General features: G+C 44.8%; 3 protein-coding genes across 3 annotated transcripts; 2 read left to right on the forward strand and 1 right to left on the reverse strand.

Moving 5' to 3' along the window:
• The first annotated feature begins 5917 nt into the window (after positions 1 to 5917).
• WFDC11 (WAP four-disulfide core domain 11) lies at positions 5918 to 8016 on the forward strand. The gene is made up of 3 exons (XM_055543283.1): positions 5918 to 6018; positions 7309 to 7450; positions 7978 to 8016. The coding sequence occupies exons 1-3, from the start codon at positions 5918 to 5920 to the stop codon at positions 8014 to 8016; spliced, it is 282 nt and encodes a 93-aa protein (XP_055399258.1).
• Positions 8017 to 10641: 2625 nt separating this feature from the next.
• LOC129625121 (protein WFDC10B-like) lies at positions 10642 to 12107 on the reverse strand. Its single transcript, XM_055543268.1, has 2 exons — positions 11968 to 12107; positions 10642 to 11030 (listed from the first exon to the last, which is right to left on the reverse strand). The coding sequence occupies exons 1-2, from the start codon at positions 12053 to 12055 to the stop codon at positions 10894 to 10896; spliced, it is 225 nt and encodes a 74-aa protein (XP_055399243.1). The 5' UTR covers positions 12056 to 12107; the 3' UTR covers positions 10642 to 10893.
• A 1418-nt stretch (positions 12108 to 13525) lies between these two features.
• Positions 13526 to 17839, forward strand: WFDC13 (WAP four-disulfide core domain 13). Its single transcript, XM_055543357.1, has 3 exons — positions 13526 to 13613; positions 16183 to 16333; positions 17797 to 17839. The coding sequence occupies exons 1-3, from the start codon at positions 13526 to 13528 to the stop codon at positions 17837 to 17839; spliced, it is 282 nt and encodes a 93-aa protein (XP_055399332.1).
• The last annotated feature ends 2402 nt before the right edge of the window (positions 17840 to 20241 follow it).

Below are 20241 nucleotides of genomic sequence, written 5' to 3' on the forward strand. Positions count from 1 at the left end.
CTAGGCAGGCATGCGCAAACATGGACTCCAACACTGCACCTGCTAGTTGGGGTGTTTATTTCTCTCCTAACTGAAATTTGTAACATTCTCTATTTCCTCATTAGGCTGAGGGTTATGTGTGGAGTGATTTATTTGCTCCTTATTGATCTGTATGGATTTTCTGAAAACAGCTAAAATTAGATAGCCACAATTACGCTGTATCTATTTACTTGTTTACTTTCTTATTTATTTATTTATATCTTGCCCTTAAGAACTTCAAGGAGTTGCTTAACTCCTCTATGTCTCAGTTTCTGCATCTGTAAAATAAGAATGATGGTACTAAACTCATAGGGTCATTGAGAGTACTAGCTAATACATGTTAAATATCTGGCAGGTAGTAAATTTGGTATTAAACTGGGTGATGCTTGACACTTCATTGGGTAACACTCTCATTTGTTGATTTAATTCAGACATTGGTTCTAAATGCTTAACAGATAATCATTCAGGGAACCCTCACAATAACCCTATGAGGAAAGCACCGCTATTAATCCACTTTGTCAGTGAGGAAATTGATGCATGGAGAGGATTAGTGACTCACCCAAAGTAAGTGGAACTAGAATTTGAATCCAGGTTAAGTCTGTGTTGTAAATCTCCGTATTAGGTGGCCTTTCCAAGCTCTCTTGGCAGAGCTCTGTTTTTTCAGTAGCTCAAAACCCACAGGACATTGTGCTCAGGTAGTGCTGCTGCTGCTGCTAAGTCGCTTCAGTTGTGTCCGACTCTGTGCAACCCCATAGATGGCAGCCCACTAGGCTCCTCTGTCCCTGGGATTCTCCAGGCAAGAACACTGGAGTGGGTTGCCATTCCCTTCTCCAATGCATTAAAGTGAAAAGTGAAAGTGAAGTCACTCAGTCATGTCCAACTCTTAGCGACCCCATGGACTGCAGCCCACCAGGCTCCTCCGTCCATGGGATTTTTCAGGTGAGAGAACTGGAGTGGGGGGCCATTGCAGGTAGTGTTAGGCTGGTGCTAACCATGGACAAGTTAACATAGAGATGGATAGGATGTTACAAAAGTCATCACACACATGTCAGCAAAAAAGAGAGATGCAGATCCTTCACTACCCTTACAATCACCCAGACATCCAGGAAATGTGTGTGTTGGGGGAGGGAAGGCTCCTGCAGTTCTCCAGTCTTTGGCTTTTACCTGTATTACCTGCAGCACAAAGAGATTAAAAAAAAAAGTACTCCTTGAGTACTTTTTATAGGAATTTAGGGATAATGTTCTACATGTACCCAACTTACTGGCAGAACTCCCAGATCTGCCACAACCAGAACCATGATTACATTCTGAACCTTCGAGCTCTGTTCTGCTCATCAGATTCCCCATGTGCAAGGGCTCGGCAGTTCGCAGAGACCAGGAAGAAGAGCCATCAGTCATATAAATACCGGCACTTCCAACTCCAACAACTTCAGAGGTAGGTGAGGGTCAGAATCTTGGGGCTGGAAATGTGAGCCTGAAAATGCTTTCATTTGTGGCTTGTGTCCAAATCATGCTCCCAGAAAGAAGTAATGGTCCTTGATGTTCAAATGGAGAAAGTGAGAGAAAGATGAGACAGATGGACACCGAGTCACCACGTATTGTCTACAATACACATGACACTATTGTTGGCAACACGTGGGCCGTTGTGTATTGTCTTCTGAGTAGTCTCAGGGAGAACGTATAGCCTGCACCTAATCACGAAGAAACTGCAAACAAACCCCACATGAGGAATGTTTAAGTAAAAGAAAAAATTGTCTAGCGTCATCAAAAATTTCAACCTCATAAAAGATAAAGGGCATTGTTGGGTGAATTTACACAATGGGATACTGATGGTAGATTCGATAAAAAGATTTTAGAAATGTTCAATTTAATGAAGTTGTACTGTGATCACAGAAGAGAATGTTCCTATTGTTAATACTCACTGAAGTATTATTCCTAAATAAGAATCATGATGTATCTACTTACCCTCAAATGGCTTAGGCATATATATATATATATATATATATATATATATATATATACATACATACATGCACACACATGTGAGAGAGAAAGCAATTAGGGGTAAATTCTTAAAATAGGTGAATCTGAGTAAACAGTATGTTTACTGTTTAGAAGTTCTTTGACTAGTCTTACTCTTGTAATTTTGAAATCTTTTCCAAATAGCAGTTTTTTAGAAGTTAAAGGCAACCCAGCTAACTGTCTATGTGCCTCAATTTTTATTTTATTATTTTTTAACAGATTTTTTTTGATGTGGACCATTTTTAAAAGTCTTTTTATTGAATTTGTTACAATATTGCTTCTTTTATTTATGTTTTGACTTTTTGGCTGCAAGGCCTGTGGGATCTAGCTCCGCAACCAAGTACTGAATCCAAACCCCTTTGCGTTGGAAGGCAAAGTCTGCCACTGGACCAAGAGGGAAATCCCTCAAATTTTCTATATTTTCCTATTTTATAATTTGTAACATATGCCAAGAGGCTTTATTTTTTAATTTTTAAAACTTAAAACTTAAATTTTTTTGCTAGTGCTTCATATAGTCAACGTTTGCTATGTGGATATATCATCCCCATATTGTTCAGTTGCTCAGTCGTGTCAGACTCTTTGTAACCCCAAGGAAGCATGCCAGGCTTCCTGGTCCTTCACCATCTCCCGGAGCTTGCTCAAACTCATGTCCATTGAGTCGGTGATGCCATCCAACTATCTCACCCTCTGTCGTCCCCTTCTCCTCCTGCCTTCGATCTTTCCCAGCATCAGGGTCTTTTCCAATGAGTCAGCTCTTCTCATCAGGTGGCCAAACTATTGAAGCTTCAACTTCAACATCAGTCCTTCCAATGAATATTCTGGATTGATTTCCTTTAGGATTAACTGGTTTGATCTCTTTGGCAGTCCAAGGGACTCTCAAGAGTCTTCTTCAACACCACAGTTCAAAAGCATCAGTTTTTCCACGCTCAGCCTTCTTTACGGTCCAACCCTTACGTCTATTTACTGGAAAAGCCATAGCTTTGACTATACGGACCTTTGACAGCAAAGTGACGTCTCTGCTTTTTAATATGCTATCTAGGTTTATCATAGCTTTTCTTCCAAGGAGCAAGCATCTTTTAATTTCATGACTGCAGTCACCATTTGCAGTGATTTTGGAGCCCAAAAATAATACATCCAGGGAAACTGAGTCTTTGAGAAATTAGGTGGTTAGCCAAACACATAGCTTATATTAAACTAGGCATGTTGGGGTTGGGAATTCACAGGAATTTGAATCTCTGACTCCAGAAAGTCACAGGAATTTACTGTCTGTGCCACACTGACAGTTTTCAGTGTGGTGTCAAGTGGGAGAGAATTTCCCTCCTATTGATAAGACAGGATGTATATCCTGTTGGTAAAATAAACCAATTTTTTTAATAATTAAACATTTTAGAGTTACGTGTCTCTAGGTTCCTTTTATATGTCTAACTCTTTCAGGCTATGAGAAACCACAGCCATTATTGATAAAATTAAATTGTACTTAAAAAATTTTGAGGTATAGTTGCTTTACACTGTTGTGTTAGTTTCTTCTGTTCAGCAAAGTAAATCAGCTCTACATATATATATATATACATATATATATATATATATATATACATATAGCTTTTTTTTCCATTTAGGTCACCACAGAGCATGGAGTAGAGTTCCTTGTGCAGTACAGTAGGTTCTCATTAGCCATCTGCGTCATGCATGTATACATGTATCTGTATATACATTTGTACATTTATCATTCCCAATCTCCCAGTTCATCCTACCTCTCTTTTCTTTTATTTTTTAAAAATGCTTTTTCAAATTCTCTTCCCATTGTTGCATAATATTGAGCAGAGTTCCCTGTGCTATACAGTAGGTCCTTGTTGGTTATCAGTTTTAATTTTTAAAATTAAAAAAAAATCTTTGGCCATGGCATGAGGCATGTGGGGCATACGGGATCTTAGTTCCCCAGGGATACGACCTGTGCCCCTCTGCATTGGAATTTAGGAATCTTAAACACAGGACCCCCAGGGAAGTCCTTCCACTCTAAATATAGCAGTGTGTACCTGTTAATCCCAAACTCCCTAACTATCACTCCAGACCGCCCTTCCCCCCTGGTAACCATAAGTTCCCTCTCTAAGTCTGTGAGTCTGTTTTTGAGAATAAACTAATCTTAAAACAGGAAAAACTGGCACCAACCCCACTTAGGGTTTGAGACAGGCAGTATCCTTTGTCCAAGGATCTCCACATTTACAAATGCATTTAACCGAATTTCAGTTGCAAGGAGGTTTCCAAAGACATTTTTCCCCCTGAAGAAATAGAAGTCACAAATTTTCAGATGTCTTATGATCCATGGGAAAATATTAATAATCTGTGTTACTGGTACACATATCATTAATATTCACTGGGAATGTTACTAGTAATATGTTGAAAGTCTTGTCCTTTGTCCCATTTAAATATATCCAGAAGAGCTACCTCATTTCTTGGTTCTATATGAGAGCTTGGGTATAGAACTAGACTTTTCTAGTCACTGCCTAAATTTAAAATATAATAGTATATTATATGCTAAAATATATTATTCATAATATAATATAATAAATTTAGAAAAAAGTCTAAGCCCAAGCACAGTTGAAACACTACGCTTGAATTAAAATGGTTGTTCCCTCCACACCTAGAAAGAGAGTGGTCAGTTTCCTTGCTCTTTCCTCTCCTCCTGCAGGTAGCTAAGAGCCATTTTGGAGGTGGTGGAGCAAGAATAGATAAAGGGGTCAGGACAGCTCCTTCTGGCAGGCAGTGTTGTGCTCTTGAACTTTGTACTTTCTGGACTTGGTACTGCTTCAAATTGACTCTGTCATGGGTGGTTTCATGGCTTGAGTTTTCCCCCACCCAAATGATGGAAGTTGCTCACTTGTGGTTGTCTTGATCTGGCTGAATTCATCTCTTTACCAGCTGGTTTATTGTGATATCTTTCCCTGACCACTTACTTCCTTTTTTTTTCTTTTAAAAAATATTCTATTTATTTATTTGGCGTTGGGTCTCAGTTGCAGCACGCTCATCTTTCGTTGCAGTTTATGGGCTCTCTAGTTGTGCTGTGTGAGTTAGTTTCCTGACCAGGGATCAAACCCAAGTTCCCTGCATTGGAAGGCAGATTCCTAACCACTGGACCACGAGGGAAGCCCCTGAGTCATTTTTTTAATCAAGGGAAAATAACACACACGTGCAAAAAAATAAAAATAAAAAAGGTTTTCCTGCAAAAGGAAGGCATGAAGCTTGTCTTGAACACTAAATTTGAATTATCATTATTTTGAAGATGTATTTATCTATTTTGCTGCACTCGGTCTTTGTTGCTATTTGCTGGCTCTCTCTAGTGGCGGTGTGCGGACTTCTCATTGTGGTGGCTTCTCTTGTTGTGGAGCACTTGCTCTAGGCACATAGACTTCAGCAGTTGCGGCACTCAAGCTCTAGAGTGGTGGCTCAGTAGTTGTGGCGCATGGGCTTCATTGCCCTGCAGCATGTGGGATCTTCCTGGAGCAAGAATTGAGCCCATGTCCCCTGTGTTGGCAGGCAGATTCGTAACCACTGGACTACCAGGAATCCCTTGAGTTATTTTTTAATCAAGGGAAGATAGCACATTAAAAAAAAGCAGGGGTGGGGGGGCTCGGGTTCCTGCAAAAGGAAGGCATGAAACTTGAGATGGAGAGATATCTTTTAGCAAAGTCAACATCCAGAATTGGTTTGTACCTGTGGTTGGGTGGTGAAGGTCAAGGAAGAATCATTAGAGGACAGAGTGTAAAGAAATTCCATGAGAATTTTCCTCTTGCTTCCCAGCTGTCTTTATTTGTGTCTTTTGATCTCTAGAAGCAACTGCAAAGGAAAGAACTCCTGACAACACCTATTCAGACGTATATATATGGTCAGCATCATGAAGTTCTGGATACCTCTCCTCATGATGTTCCTCTGTATGGTACTACTGTCTGTGCTGGGAGGAGTGAAGGAAAGATATAGCAGCAGGTGATGAGGCTGGATTGAGGATCAAAAGGGCATGATGGGGCTGTGCTTATTTCTGGACAAATGAAGAAGTATCATGCCTGATACATCTGACCCAGGACTCACTTCCCTGGATCACCTGTTGAAGCATTTGTGTATAGATACTTTTCTACAGACAGAGATCCAAGAAATTCCCAAGCTGAGATCCTTCAATGTTTCTTCTTCCAACCTTAAAAGTATCAATGACTATGTGTCAGCTTTTAGATACATTCCATAAATTATAAGGATATAATATTTTCCCATGTCAGGCTATCTTGGAGGAGAGGGGGCACCAGTACAGAGCTACCATATTTTCCCATTCTTCCAGAAGCTCTGTGTCCTAACTGTGTGCACGTTGATGATTACCAAATGGCATTTCTTGATATATACCCTTAATTTAGCGGTAGGATATTTCAGAAGTCCAATGCAATGGAATGACTGCTTGAGTTAAAGCTGACCCATTGGTAGGATATTTCAGAATGTAAAAAGATGGAAAAGAGACATGAGATGGGTCTTTAGTGGAGCAATGTTGGGGGCCATATGATGAGAAAATGAAATCAATGGAGGGGGCCAAGAAAATGAGAGAGAGAAGAGAGGGGCTGAATTACTTTATTTTTTTTAATAGGATGATTTTTTTTTTCTCTAGATGTGGCATGCAGATTTAGTTGCCCTGAAGCATGTAGGATCTTAGTTCCCCAATCAGGGATCAAATCCATGTCCCCTGCATTGGAAGGCGGATTCTTAACCACTGGATCACCAGAGAAGTCCTGAAGCTGAGTTACATTAAAGGCAGGGTCAGCAAGGAGGGGAAGAAAGTGAGGCAAATCTATTCCTTACTTTCCCTGGTCTAGTTTCCCATGCTGTGAAATAGGTATGATAACGAGGGTAGAGGTTATCTCAGACTCTGAGATCTCCCGTTATAAAGATGTAACTTTTATAGGAGGGCAGATGAATGCTGGGAGTATATGGAGTCCTATCTCTAGGATGTTCAAAGAGGACCCAGAAGTCTGCAACACTATAGGACTTGGGGAGCAGAGAGGTCTAAGAGTTTAGTAAAGATGCAATGGGGTCAGTGAAAATACAATAAGGAGGCTAAGGAAGGGGATTTTTCTTAGAAGATAGGTACTTTAGTGGGGACTTGGGGCCAGGATTCTAGGAGGGGCCCCTAGAGGGGCCCTCTAGCTTAACATAAGCTGTTAAGCTTATGAAGGACTTCTCTTCCCACACTTGTCTATATGGCCCCACCAATGTCTTACCATCTCATCTCATTTTCAGGAGGGAATTGCTCCTTCAGGAGTGCTGGGGACAGCCAACCATCCGAGAATGTAACAACAGGTGTTCTAGAAATTTTAGATGTGTAAAAATAAATCACACGTGCTGCTGGACCTACTGTGGAAACATCTGCTGGGAAAATACAGTGAGTTTGGAGATGCACGCTTGGATGTGTGTCATCACTGATTCTCACCTTCTTCTCAGATGCTGTTATCCCTAAACAGAGGCTGAGGTCCTAAATCCTAGGCACAAACGTAGCAGAAGACCATGTCCGCTAAACCTGGAAGCCAATTGACTGGCAAATAGACAAAGATACCAGCTTGGGGCACCTTGTTTCTTTCAATATATAATCAATGCCTGTGATGTCTTCATTCTATATTTCAACAGCTTGGTGTTTTTTTTTGTTTTTTCGTCCAGATTTCTAGCCATAGCATCCATAGTCAGACTTTACCATGAACCATCTTAGCTTACCCAGATCCCATATTTCTACCTTTATCTATTCAGTGAACTAATACCATCCCCTCCTCCAAATCAGAAGTGGACAATTCCTGTTGTTACATGAAGTATTCTTGTTCCAAGGTCTGGTAAAGATAAATAATATGAAGTTTGGGCATGAATTCTTGCTTCCCAGATTTCCAGAGCCTCTAAACATCTAACCTTTTTCTCTTGCAGCTAATCACTGAAGAAGCTAAAAGCCTAGCCTCCCACTGAGACTCCCGTTCATTCTCACTGAGGGCTGGGAAGGAGTAAATCCTTGGCTAATAAACTCACCTGCCAGCAGCGGTCCTTGACTTTTTTTCCACTCCATTCCACTACCCTTGAATGCTATTATTACACTCCCTTCTATTGTCATAGTGTGTACATAAGTTTCCAACTCTTGCTTCCAAATCTTGCTTCCCCATTTGATTACCTCAGAACTAATAGGCTAAATCATGGACTTCAAGAATAGAAGTTTATTTCTCGCATGCCATTTTAATGTGAGTAACTGGCAAGCAGCCCTTTCTTTCCATTTTTCAGACAGCAGGTCTCTGGTGAATTTGTTTTTCACAGGGTATGGGTAAACAGTTCTAAAACTATTTTACAGCTATGAAAGATTGAACAGGTAAGTAACTGGTAGATAAGAGCCAGGTTTCTGTGAGAGAAGTTAGAAATAAGCAAAAGGAAAATGCTAGAATGAACCCTGGGTTACTGGATTAAAATCAGAGATATCAATATGAACTCACGCTCAGCTATATATATATATAGGGTTGGTCAGAAAGTCCACTTGGGGTTTCCTGTAAGATCTTATGGTCAAACCCGAATGAACTTTTTGGTCAACCTTATATATACACACACAGGGGCTTCCCTGGTGGCTCAGTGGTAAAGAACTCGCCTGCCAATGCAGGAGACACGGGTTTGATCCCTGAGTTGGAAAGATCTCCTCCAGTATTCTTGCCTGGAGAATCCCAGGGACAGAAGGGCCTGGTGGGTTACAGTAGATATGGTCTCAAAGAGTCGGACACAACTGAAGTGACCCAGCATGTGTGCACGCATACTCCTAGATAATGTTATTTTAGACTTATGAACATCTCCTTCTGGAAAGAAAATCTTCCTGGAATGGTTCAAGGAACCAATATATTTGGGCTGATGGGCATTTCTTAGTAGCAAATCTTGCACCCAGCACCTAACCCCAACATCTGCATTCCAGATATCTTCCTGGAGCTTTTTAATTAGGCATTCTGGGTCTAGTTATGACACAGACAGCTAGAGACATGGGATGGAATACACTTGCTGATGAAGGCATCAGTATGAACCCTCCTGTGAACACTGGGGGCAGTCAAAGCATGGAGCAGGTGGGAGTTGACCACCATCGTGATGTACGAGATGAGGAGGATACTTCTAGTGTCCTTTCATATGCTTGACATAGAGAAGAGCAGGGGATGAGAACAAGTCATGCAAAAGTCATTGCAACCATGAGGCGATTGGTTGGCTCAAAACAGATCAGCTCTGATTTGCAATTCTCTGCAGGCTGGGACTTGATCTTTTGGAGACCCAAATGGAAGCAGAATCTGCATTTGTTTCTCCCTTTGCCTCCATAAATTTCAAGGTCTTCCAAGGGACCCCCACTCCTCCTTTTTATGTAATAAAGAGGTACTCAATTATTTCAATAAAACCAGAACATGCACTGGCGTCCAGGCAAGCATTCCTCCTATCCATAACATTCCAGGGATAACCTCTGAGTTCTCTAGGGCAGGGTAGACTGTGGAAAGGAATAGGTCAGCCTGGCACCTATGATCATGATCTCTTTCCTAAGGCCCCCTTGTCTGAGGGCAGCTCTTAGCAGAAGAAGAGGAGACCCTGCAGTACCAGAAGCCCTGTGATGCTCCTGAGATGGGTCAGAGGCTCTGGGCCGATGGAGGCATGGCATGTCTCCTTCACTGATGCTCAGCAGGAGCCACTGGCCTGGAGCATAGCACCACATCCCCGCCTCCAGCAGGGTCTGCCCTCCCGAGTTCCTCACAATTGACCCCACATCCCAGCTGGACACACTCGCCTGGTCTCTGGACTTAGTCCCAGGACCACATCAGAGAAGTGGTGATTGTACAGAGTAGTAGGGACTCTGGACCTCAGGGAGGAATTTCTACTGACTCACCATGAAATCAGGGGCAAGACCCAAGGCATCCTGTGCCAATTAATCCTGTCACATCACCCTGAACCAACTGTTCCTCCCTCTGGATTAAAAAAAGAAGAAAGATGAGGCCATAAGGAAAGGTTGGGACCGCACAGTTAAAGGAAGAGCCTGGAGTCTCAGGGATCGCAGCCAGGCCTCATTCCACAAGCAGCCTGTTGGTGGTGCTGGAGTGGGGACAGCACAGGACTCACTCCCCCTGGACCGTCCCACTGGGATGCAGAGAGGGGAGCACAGAGGAAACCTCCTCTTCCAAGCAGACCACAACTTCTCCCTCTCCTTTGACCTTGGACATGTCATCTCACTTGGGAGTCACTTTCTTTGTTGCAAAGAGACAGTGACCTGAGCCCCTCAAGGACGATGAGCAGGATGGGATGGGGGTGGACCAAGTTTAAGAAGAGCCCTTCTCGGGGGCCTCCCCTTCTGTGCCCCAGGGTCTAGCCTCATGGCATCTCATGTTGAACTTGGCCCTTTGTGGCTCCGGGCGAGGCACGTTCTCCTGCGGACCAGGAGGTGCCACACACGAGCAGGTCCTCCCCCAGGAGTCCTGGTTCAGTGAGCAGAGGAACAGGGGGGCTGGGCTCGCAGGGGCCTGGCAGGGAGGCAGGAGGGAGGTAGGGAGGGGGAGCAGAGAAGCTTGACAAGGGGAGAGATCAGAGACCCAGACCCAGAAAGGCAAGGGCCCTCTGGGGTCTGTGCTGGGTTCTCCATGATCACAGGCACTGGGAGTGAACTAGGCAGGTCCTTCCACATTCGTTCTGGTTTATTTGACAGGGACAGGTTGTTCAGATACTGGCTGGACAGGGTGGCATTCCTGTTGACATCCTTGTGTCCAGGGTCAGGTCCTTATCTTCAGCTGCAGGCACAGTGTCTGCGGAGATGGCTGGGGGGGCAAGATGCACGGCCCCAGGCTCTCTGACTCACAGGACACTCATGCAAATGTTCCCGCAGAAGGTTGAACAGCATATGGTATTTTGTGGACAGTGCTGGAAGTATGAACAGTGGTTCCCACAAGTAAACTCCGTGGGCCGCTTCGTACAGGCTTTAGCTTTGAGATCTAAAAAGAGCACGAGCAGAAGCAGGGTCAATGGAACCAGGTTTCTCAGAGAACTCCTCTCGAGTTGAAAGCCTCCCCAGAGACCTGAGACCTCAAAATCTACTCAGGAGACACTTGGATTTTTCAGGGAACTCACCTCCACCCTTCACCAGATCCTGGTGATGGGTAGTATCTTAAATCCCACTCCTCCTACTCTTCCCCAATAGACCTCGATGCCTGGGCTTCCTGGACTCTCTCCATAATCCTGCAACAGGACTCCGTCTCCCATATTAGTCATGGCCTTGGCCAAGTCACCTCCTCAGAACCTGCACCCGATCCCTGAGAACTCCACAAAGGCGAGGATGACCTGCTAACTCTCCCCTACTCTCCACAATCCGCGGGGACCAGAGAGGAAGATGAACTTGCCCCTTCGTCGTCTCTCTCCTCTCATGCCGCCACTGTCTGCACCATCCCTGCCGCTTCCCAGCCAAGTAGCACCCTCAGTGTTTCCCTTCCACTCTCACCATCCTGCTCCCTCTGAGATAAATTTACCTTGACCCTTGCACCCCAAATGTTGCTCTCCCACATACTTTCATTCTACATTTACTCCCCTGAATGTCTCGGAATGTTTACCTGTCACCTGTGTGCATAAACCAAAGAATAGCTGTTTGTTTTCCCACCTGATTCTCGCTCAGGTGTATCTTTCCCTGTTGTAGGCACCACGTGTTTCTGGATTTGAGGGATGGGGAATGAAAAGATGCCGTTTCCCCCTCCACCCCCATCACTCTTCCCAGAGCCAGATAAAGAGGCTGGAGGGCCATGGTTTGGGAAGAACCAGAGTCTTCACAGTGCTGTGGTCCGAATAGGATGTGCTGGAAAGTTCGAACTCCCAGGTCCTCCTTAGACTGGCCGCGTCACCCCTCCCCGGCCCCCTCCCGCCCCCTCTCCCACCACCTACGGTTCGTCTTCTGGCTGTGTTGCCCTCCTCGGGCCTGCAGCAGCAGAACGCAGAGGAGCAGGATGGGCAGCAGAGCCTGGACTCTCATGACTCTGGCCAGAGTGGTGAGCGCTCGTCTGGCCCGGACTCACCTGGAGAGCTGAGTGGGGAGAGGGAAGGAGTGGAAGGAAGGTGATCCTGGGCTCCTCGCTGCCTCTCCTGGCCAAGCCAGGGCAGAGCAAGGAGTCCTTGTTTCCTCGCGTGGCCTGCCCCTCACCACGGCCCACTCCTGTGACATGGGGCTCCTACAGGGACGGTCCTCCTCTCACAGCTAATCTTCTCCTTTTTTAAACAGACCATTTTTTCTGCAAAAAAACTGTAGGTCTATATTTTGTTTATAAAATAATTTACAGAAGAAATTAAAGAAGGAACATAGTTTAAAAGATTCGGAAACAACCAAAGTCCAACCATAGATGGCTGGATAAAGAAGATGTGATATATATATATATATATATATATATATATATATATATGATGGAATATTATTCAGCCATGAGAAAGAAGGAAGTCCTGGCATTGATTACAACTTGGATGAAACGAGGCATTAGGATAAGTGAAAAAAGCCAGACAGGAAAAGATAAATGATATCACATATGTGTTATCTAAAAAACGGAACTCATAGAAACAAAGAGTAGTATTGTGGTTCATAGGAGCTGAGGTTGGGGGACAAGAGGAGATTTGGGGAAATGGTCCAAACTTTCAGTTATAAAATTAATAAATTCTGGGAACGGAATGTACAGCCTAGTGATTACAACTAATCTTAGTGTATTATATACCTGAAAGTTCCTAACAGAATAAATCTTAAATGTTATCATCATTAAAAAGAAATGGTGGGAACTTCCCTGATGGTCCGGTGGTTAAGAATCCTCCTTGGATTGCAGAGGATGAGGTTCAATCCCTGGCTGCAGAAATAAGATCCTGCATGCCACAGAGTGTAACCAAAAAAAAAAGGGAGGGGGCACTAAAGTTCCAAGAGGAAAAATACAACTGATACAACTGTCATTATTTGCAGATGAAGTTGAATGTATTGAACACTGAAAAGAACACATCAAGATATTACGGTAAACAATGCGAGAGTTTAGCAAGATAACTGGCTACAGATCAATACACAAAAGTCATTTATCTACATTAGCAACAAACGAAAAGGAATAATTACAAAGTTAGGATGCTGTTTACAATTTTAACAGTTCAAACCTCTAGGAATAAATATAACAAAGACAAGCCAGAACTCTACGTGGAAGAACTTATTAAAACTTTGTGAAAGGATATTAACAAGACAGAGATAGATGAGAGACCTAACAAGGTCAGGATGAGGGGGGTGATGAGAGTGTGGATTTGAAAATGCTACCTGGCCCTGCAGTGGGTGTGGTTGGGAGGTGCCCCGATTTCTGCCAAAGCCTCCTGATTGGTGGACACGGTGTAAGGCAGTCAGAGCTCCTTGCCTTCACTTTGCCTTCTGTTCTAAGCTGTGCCTGGTCACAGCTTTGACCAGGACTTGCCCACCCATCCTACCAGCAGCATGAAGCCTGCGCTATTTCTCCAGCTCCTGCTGTTGACTCACTTAGCATCGCAGCTGGTGTCTGGGAGTCCCAAGCAACATTTTAGGAGTAGGTGCTGGGTCTGGGCCCAGGGGAGGGAAGAAGCATCTGGAAAGATGAGAGGATGTGAGGGATGGGTACCTCTCATGAAAAAATACAGTTTCGTGTTCAAGAGTCCAAGTTTTATTGTCAGCAAGATCTAGGTTTGAATCCCTGCTCTGTTTCACACTGATTGAGCTTAAGTAGAGTGGATTTTATCTTTGTGATGGATAGAATAATAGTGGGGTAGTTGGGAGAAGAAACGGAGACGATGCATGTAGACATAGAGTGCCCCTGCTGAACCGGGGTAAGTGCTCAATAAGTATTAACTACTGTCAATGTTATCAGCTCCATCATCCAGCTTCTTCATGGATGCTTGGGCCAACTATTCAAGCATTGAAACAGAGAGGAAAATTAAATTGGCAGAATTCAACCTGCGACCTACATAATCTTAGCCTCAGAGGATATTTTGGGAGGAAAGGAAGCAAATGTTAAATGCTCAGAGGTGCCTGCACAGTTATCAGTGATTAGCATCCACGGGAAGGTGTCAAGTTCATCTCTGCAGCCACTGTTGCCTAGCTCCAACCAAGTAAGAGCTCTGGCCACAGCTGTTATTCATTATCCCTGCACTTCTCCGTAGGAGACGTAGCTTCAGAATATTGCAGGCTCAGGAGAGGACTGAGTGTACTGTTTCATGTACCTAGGGAGGCAAGGTCCTATGTTAGGGTCTCAGAGACAGAGTCCAAGTTTAACCAAGGAAGGCTAAACAAGCTGCAAGAAAACAGGGGTATCCAGGATAGGGGCTAGCTGGGGAACCAAAGACTAAAATTTGAGGAAAGGGAGACACGGAGGCTTTATGAAAGATTGGTAAGTACCATATTGAGATTAGGACCAGATACCCTGAAAAAGAAGCAAAACTTGAGAAGGTCAACCTCTCTGAGATTCCTGGCTCATGGACTCTTTTCCCATAGTGTTCCACTGAGCCCCAATCTCTCCAAAGTGGGGATCAGCTCCAATTTCTTTTTTTAAGTTTTTGGTTGTGTTGGTCTTCATTGCTGCCTGAGGGATTTTTCCAGTTTCAGCAAGCAAAAGCTACTCCATCGCAGTGCACAGGTTGCCTGTGGTGGTGGTTTCTTTCGTTGTGGAGTGCAGACTTAGGCACACTGGCTTCGTAGTTGCAGCATACAGGCTCCGTAGTCGTGGCGCTAGGGCCTAGTGGTTCTGCCGCATGTGGAATCTTCCCAGACCAGGGACTGAACCCATGACCCCTGCATTGGCAGGCAGATTCTTAACCACTGAACCACCAGGGAAGCCCAATTTCTTGCACTGATCCAGTGAGCTAAAGGATGACAGGCTGAGTACTGAGTACTGTGTGTTAGTCACTCAGTCGTGTCCAACTCTTTGTGACCCCATGGACTGTACAGCCCACCAAGCTCTTTTGTCCATGGGATTTTCCAGGCAAGGATACTGGAGTGGGTTGCCATTTCCTTCTCCAGGGGATCTTCCTGACCCAGGGATCAAACCCAGGTCTCTTGCATTGCAGTTGGATGCTTTACCGTCTGAGCTACTAGGGAAGCCCTGGTCTCTGCCAAACTGTCATCAGCCTGGGTCTTGGCTTCTTACTCACCTTCTCCAGTGTCATTTGCTATTACTGTTATAGCCCCAGCTTCATTCACCACTTACTCCTTTTAGATCAGCATGATATCCTACAGATTCCCTTATAATTGCAAATACCTGCAGAGCAGTAAACCAACAAAGACTTATAGAATGCTCTTCCTATGACATTTGCCCCAAAGAAAAGACAAGTCAAAAGGAACAAAAATTAAGATGTGGCAGGGCTTGACTAAAGGAGTTAATGGGTTCATTCTTAATGCCTTAGAGTTCAGGAACAGAGAGAATATTGTGAGCTGGAGCCTTGGGGCAGGATCCCCTGGTAGAGGTGCTCTTGGTTTTGATCTAATTTCTGGTAGATGGGGTAAAGGAATGTCTACGTAAAATACTTATTCTTTTCCAACAATAGAAAGTGGGGGGCCGTGGAACTCTCACCTCTCAATCACTAGAGACCTGGGAAGATGACCAGCTGATCTTTGCACCCCGTTCTGAAATACCCATCCTTCTTCCCATGAAAGAAGTCATCCCCAGAACTCATTTGAGATTTGGGTTCTAGCATTCTGATGCCAATAACTTGAGTGTGCTAAGCAGTCTTCATGCATTTCAAAAATCATCCCTTTTACTCATTCTTCCTATGCACAAATAACATGTTAGGTCAAACCCTAGGATAAACTATTGTTTGTTTGAGTCTACACAATGAATCAGTACAAATGGACCCACACACATATGCCATTCATTCCCTTGAACCAGACTCAACCAGGGCCGATGGGGACTTAGCATTTGATCTGCAAGGATGATGAGTGACCCCTACGTGCAGGATTCTCCCAGACTCTGTCTTTGATGGAAAGAGTTCTCAGCCCAAAAATCTTATTCTACCTCCCTGTGACCACACTAGGGGGAATCAGCGTGCCTGGTTCCCTGGCAGTTCCTTGGACTTCTAGAGTTCTGAATGTCACTCCAGGCTTCTCTTTCCTACTCTGTGTTCCAGGGTATATCTTGGAACCTCCACCCTGCCGATCAGACCCAGAAAACTGTACTGATTTCTGCACATTGCAGGAAGATTGCCAACCAGGATTTCAGTGCTGTTCTGCCTTCTGTGGTATAGTCTGTACATTAAACAAAGATGTAAACCGCAAAAGGTAAGGGCCTCTCCTGCCCAGCCCTGACCATAGCACTGCTGGAGAGAGCTCAGTAGAAGAGTCTCTTACCAGTCACGACGATGGATCTCTTTCTCTCTACCATTTCTTTCTCTTTACCAAGAATAATTACCATAAATGTCCTGATGGAGCCTTCCTCCACTCAAGAACTACATAATCATTCTCTCCCTACCATTATATCTGTCAATCTCTATATCTGTCTCTCTGAACACACCTCTCTGATAAACTCCTCCATCCACTGACCTGTCTCAGAATCCATGCTCTGGGACCCTGTATCTGGAGCTGCATCACTGGAATCCCAAAGCAACTCTGTTCTCTGGTTTTGCTCACACTCTTTTACCAAACACGGCCCACCCGCAGTGTTCCTGGGTTCTGCAGATGCTCCAGTACAAGGGATGCTCTGATTACTTGCCCAGGCATCATCACTGGCCCCAATTCTGTTGAATAGGGAGAACTCCCAGAAGAGAGAAAGGGTATTACAGGCCCGATGAAATGTCTGGTTTCTAATCCTATCTTGTAACCATGTCTTTCTGTGACCTTGAGTAGGACAATTCCCTATTTTTGCCTTTCATTTCCTCATGCAGAAAATGGGGACTCTTTTTTTCCCATCTTTGCATGATGGTTATGGAGGTCCAGACAAGATCTCAAGAGACCCACAAGACAGGAAACATAACCAGTGAGTTTCTAAACTATCTTACTCTCTGCTGCATTTCCTGCCTTGGGCATAGTAGCCCACTTAGGACCTTGGTCCAGAGTGATCAAATATGAGCCCAGAACTAGATCTCTGAACCCAGATCCTGGCTTCACCACTTCTTGTCTGAGTGATCTGGGCCACAGCTTCCCCATCTTTAAAACTGAAATAGCAAAAGTGAAGTTAAAGTAGAAAATCCAGACAATCTCTAAAAACATTGCTTGCCACATAATACTATCTTTTTTCCTTTCTGTATAAGTGTTAGTCGCTCAGTCATGCCCAACTCTTTGCGACCCCAAGGACTATAGGCTGCCAGGGTCCTCTGTCCATGAAATTCTCCAGGCCAGAATACTGGAGTGGGTAGCCATTCCCCTCTCAAGGAGATCTCCCCAGCCCCGGGATCGAACCCAGGTGTCCCACATTGCAGGCAGATTCTTTACTGTCTGAGCCACCAGGGAAGCCCTTTGCCACATAATAATTACTCAGGAAATTTTAGTGATAAGACAACCACTTCTCTCTCAAGACTGGCCCTTACCATTCAGCTCAACATCTTTCAAGGCTCCACCGTGGAAGGCACAAGCCTAAGTCTGAATCTCTGTGTTCTCTGGGTTCTCTGAGGTTCCACTTTCCCTATGACATGAGGACTTAGCTTCATGGTCTTGTTTCAATCATGGAAGTAGTGGAAATTTTTAAAATGATATCTCTAAGAAAAAAACTTCATCAGGTAACATTTGAAAATGTTTTTCTTCTACAGACCCAAACCCAAAACCTTGAGAAACAACGGGGTTGGCAAGTGAGGCCTATTTCCCAGAGCATTTTGTAAGTATCAGGGTTGGGCCTGGGCTTCCCCAGACAAGTTTTCTCCAGTTTTCCTGCTCCAGCCTCTCCGGGGACTCACAGATTCCCAGAAGGTCAGAAGAGCCTTTTGTCACTGATGGCCCCGCCTCGATTGTTCCCCTCCTGGGGCTGTGTCCTCACTCCCTGGGGCAGGATGTGGTCCAGAGTCAGTTCTGCAACACAGATCAGCAAAGGAGGCTGGGTCATGGCCCAAGGGGAACTCAGGACACTCAGATCTGAATCTATGCCAGGGACCCGGGTCTGCCAGCCTCTGGGTTGATAGCGCCCTGGGCAGGGAGTAGAGCTGAGCCCTTCACACTGTGTGGCCTTGGTCAGCTCACCATATGTCTCTGAGATGATCAACTTCCCCATGGGAAAGACAAGCAAACATGTCCCTCGGGTTCTGTGAGGATTACATGAGGCCATGTGGAATGGAAGAACCTGGTCACTATAGAGACGCTGCATAGGTTAGAAGTTGCCAGCAACTCACACTTTCTGGGTTCCAGGCTTTTCCTCTTTAAAAAAAAAAAAATAGGGGGAGGACTTCCCTGCCATTCCAGTTGTTAAGATTCCGCACTTCTGTTGCAAGAGGCACGGGTTCTACCCCTGGTGAGAGAACTAAGATCCCACATGCTTTGCAGCTTGGCCAAAGCAAAAGGTGTGTGTGTGGAGGGGGGTGGGGGGGGATTATCTTTATTATTTTACCAATGTTACAAGAAAAGGGAGGAAAATGGAGTCTTCTGTAACTCCACCATAAAAAGAAAGCTACTCTTCATACCTTGGGAGTGTCCCTTGTGGCTCAGCTTGTAAAGAATCTGCCTGCAATGTGGGAGATCCGGGTTCTATCCCTGGGTTGGGAAGAGCCCTTGAAGAAGAGAATGGCTACCCACAAAGAGTCAGACACTACTGAGCGACTTTCACTTCACTTCACTTCACATCTTGGTAGCATTTTTTTTTCAGGCTGTCTAGGGGGAAATGAGGAGCTTAGGGTCTTCTAACAGCCCTTCTGAAGTCAACAGAGTTTCCAAGTTAGAACCTTGGTATTCAGCCTAGAAACCCTGCACTCATTAGATAAATGGTAGCGAGCAGAGGCCAGTGAAGGTGTTGAAGTGCATGTCACCACAGTTGCTCAGGTCCTGAGGAGCCAGCCATGCTAACTTCCTCTGCACCTTATAATAATTAACTTCCCGAGTCACACACTGGCCAGCAACCAATGCATCAACACTGTGACCTAATCCAGGACCCGTGCAGCATTCACTGTCAGATCTGTTAGAGCCTTGTGTCACAGTGTTTGCTCTCCCCAATCCTGCAGCCTGTCCTCTGCAGAATGGTTCCCTTCAACTGACAGTTCCTACTGTGGAGACCCCAGTGTTGGCTGGGAAGTTCAGGCAAGGTAGAAGATGGTAGTACCAGTGAGAGCCTGAAAAAAAAAATACTGATCTTATTCCCAGAAAAGGCAGTGTGGAGCTTCCTGTGGAGACAGGGAATGGAGGATAGCATAGACCAGGCAGATCCTGTCACAGTCTTCCAGGAAACCTGGGCTCTGCTGGGTGTTGTCAAGGGCTTCCAACTTTGTCAATGAGAACTACCATTTTTAGCCATGATGCCTTCATCTCACGGGGTTCTCACAGCAACAATAATACCCAGTTTATAGACAAACTGAGAATTGTGGCGTTAAAGTAATAATCTCAGCATTAGCCAACCGGTCAGTGGTGGAGCTGGATTACAAACTTGAGGCTTGGGGTGACAAGCCCAAAGGATTGTCACCATGGGCGACTTAGTTCATTTCTGCTGAGTAGATTCTCACACTTCCTATTTCCACTGAATGTTTCCACTGATGCTTTCGTCCAGCTGTCAGCTCAGGCTTCATAACTCCTTTCTAAGCCCTTTCAGGCTTAGAAGCCTGCCTCACTAAACTTGGTCTTATGCCAATACCCCAGCTTCTTTCTGCCCAGAATGTCTTTCTCCCACTTTTCAACAAACTCCCACTCATGTTTCAAGTTTCATATTAAATAAAAGATTTCCATGGAAGCTTCACCAATTCACCCCAGACAGAATGGTTCTCTTGTCTTTTCATGGAACCTTATCTTGGTCCTGCTGCTGCTGCTAAGTCGCTTCAGTCGTGTCTGACTCTGTGCGACCCCATAGACGGCAGCCCAGCAGGCTCCCCCATCCCTGGGATTCTCCAGGCAAGAACACTGGAGTGGGTTGCCATTTCCTTCTCCAATGCATGAAAGTGAAAAGTGAAAGTGAAGTTGCTCAGTCATGTCCAACTCTTAGCGACCCCATGGACTGCAGCCCACCAGGCTCCTCCATCCATGGGATTTTCCAGGCAAAAGTACTGGAGTGGGTTGCCATTGCC

The sequence above is a fragment of the Bubalus kerabau genome, chromosome 13 (assembly GCF_029407905.1).
Source record: "Bubalus kerabau isolate K-KA32 ecotype Philippines breed swamp buffalo chromosome 13, PCC_UOA_SB_1v2, whole genome shotgun sequence".
Taxonomy (NCBI): Eukaryota; Metazoa; Chordata; class Mammalia; order Artiodactyla; family Bovidae; genus Bubalus; species Bubalus kerabau.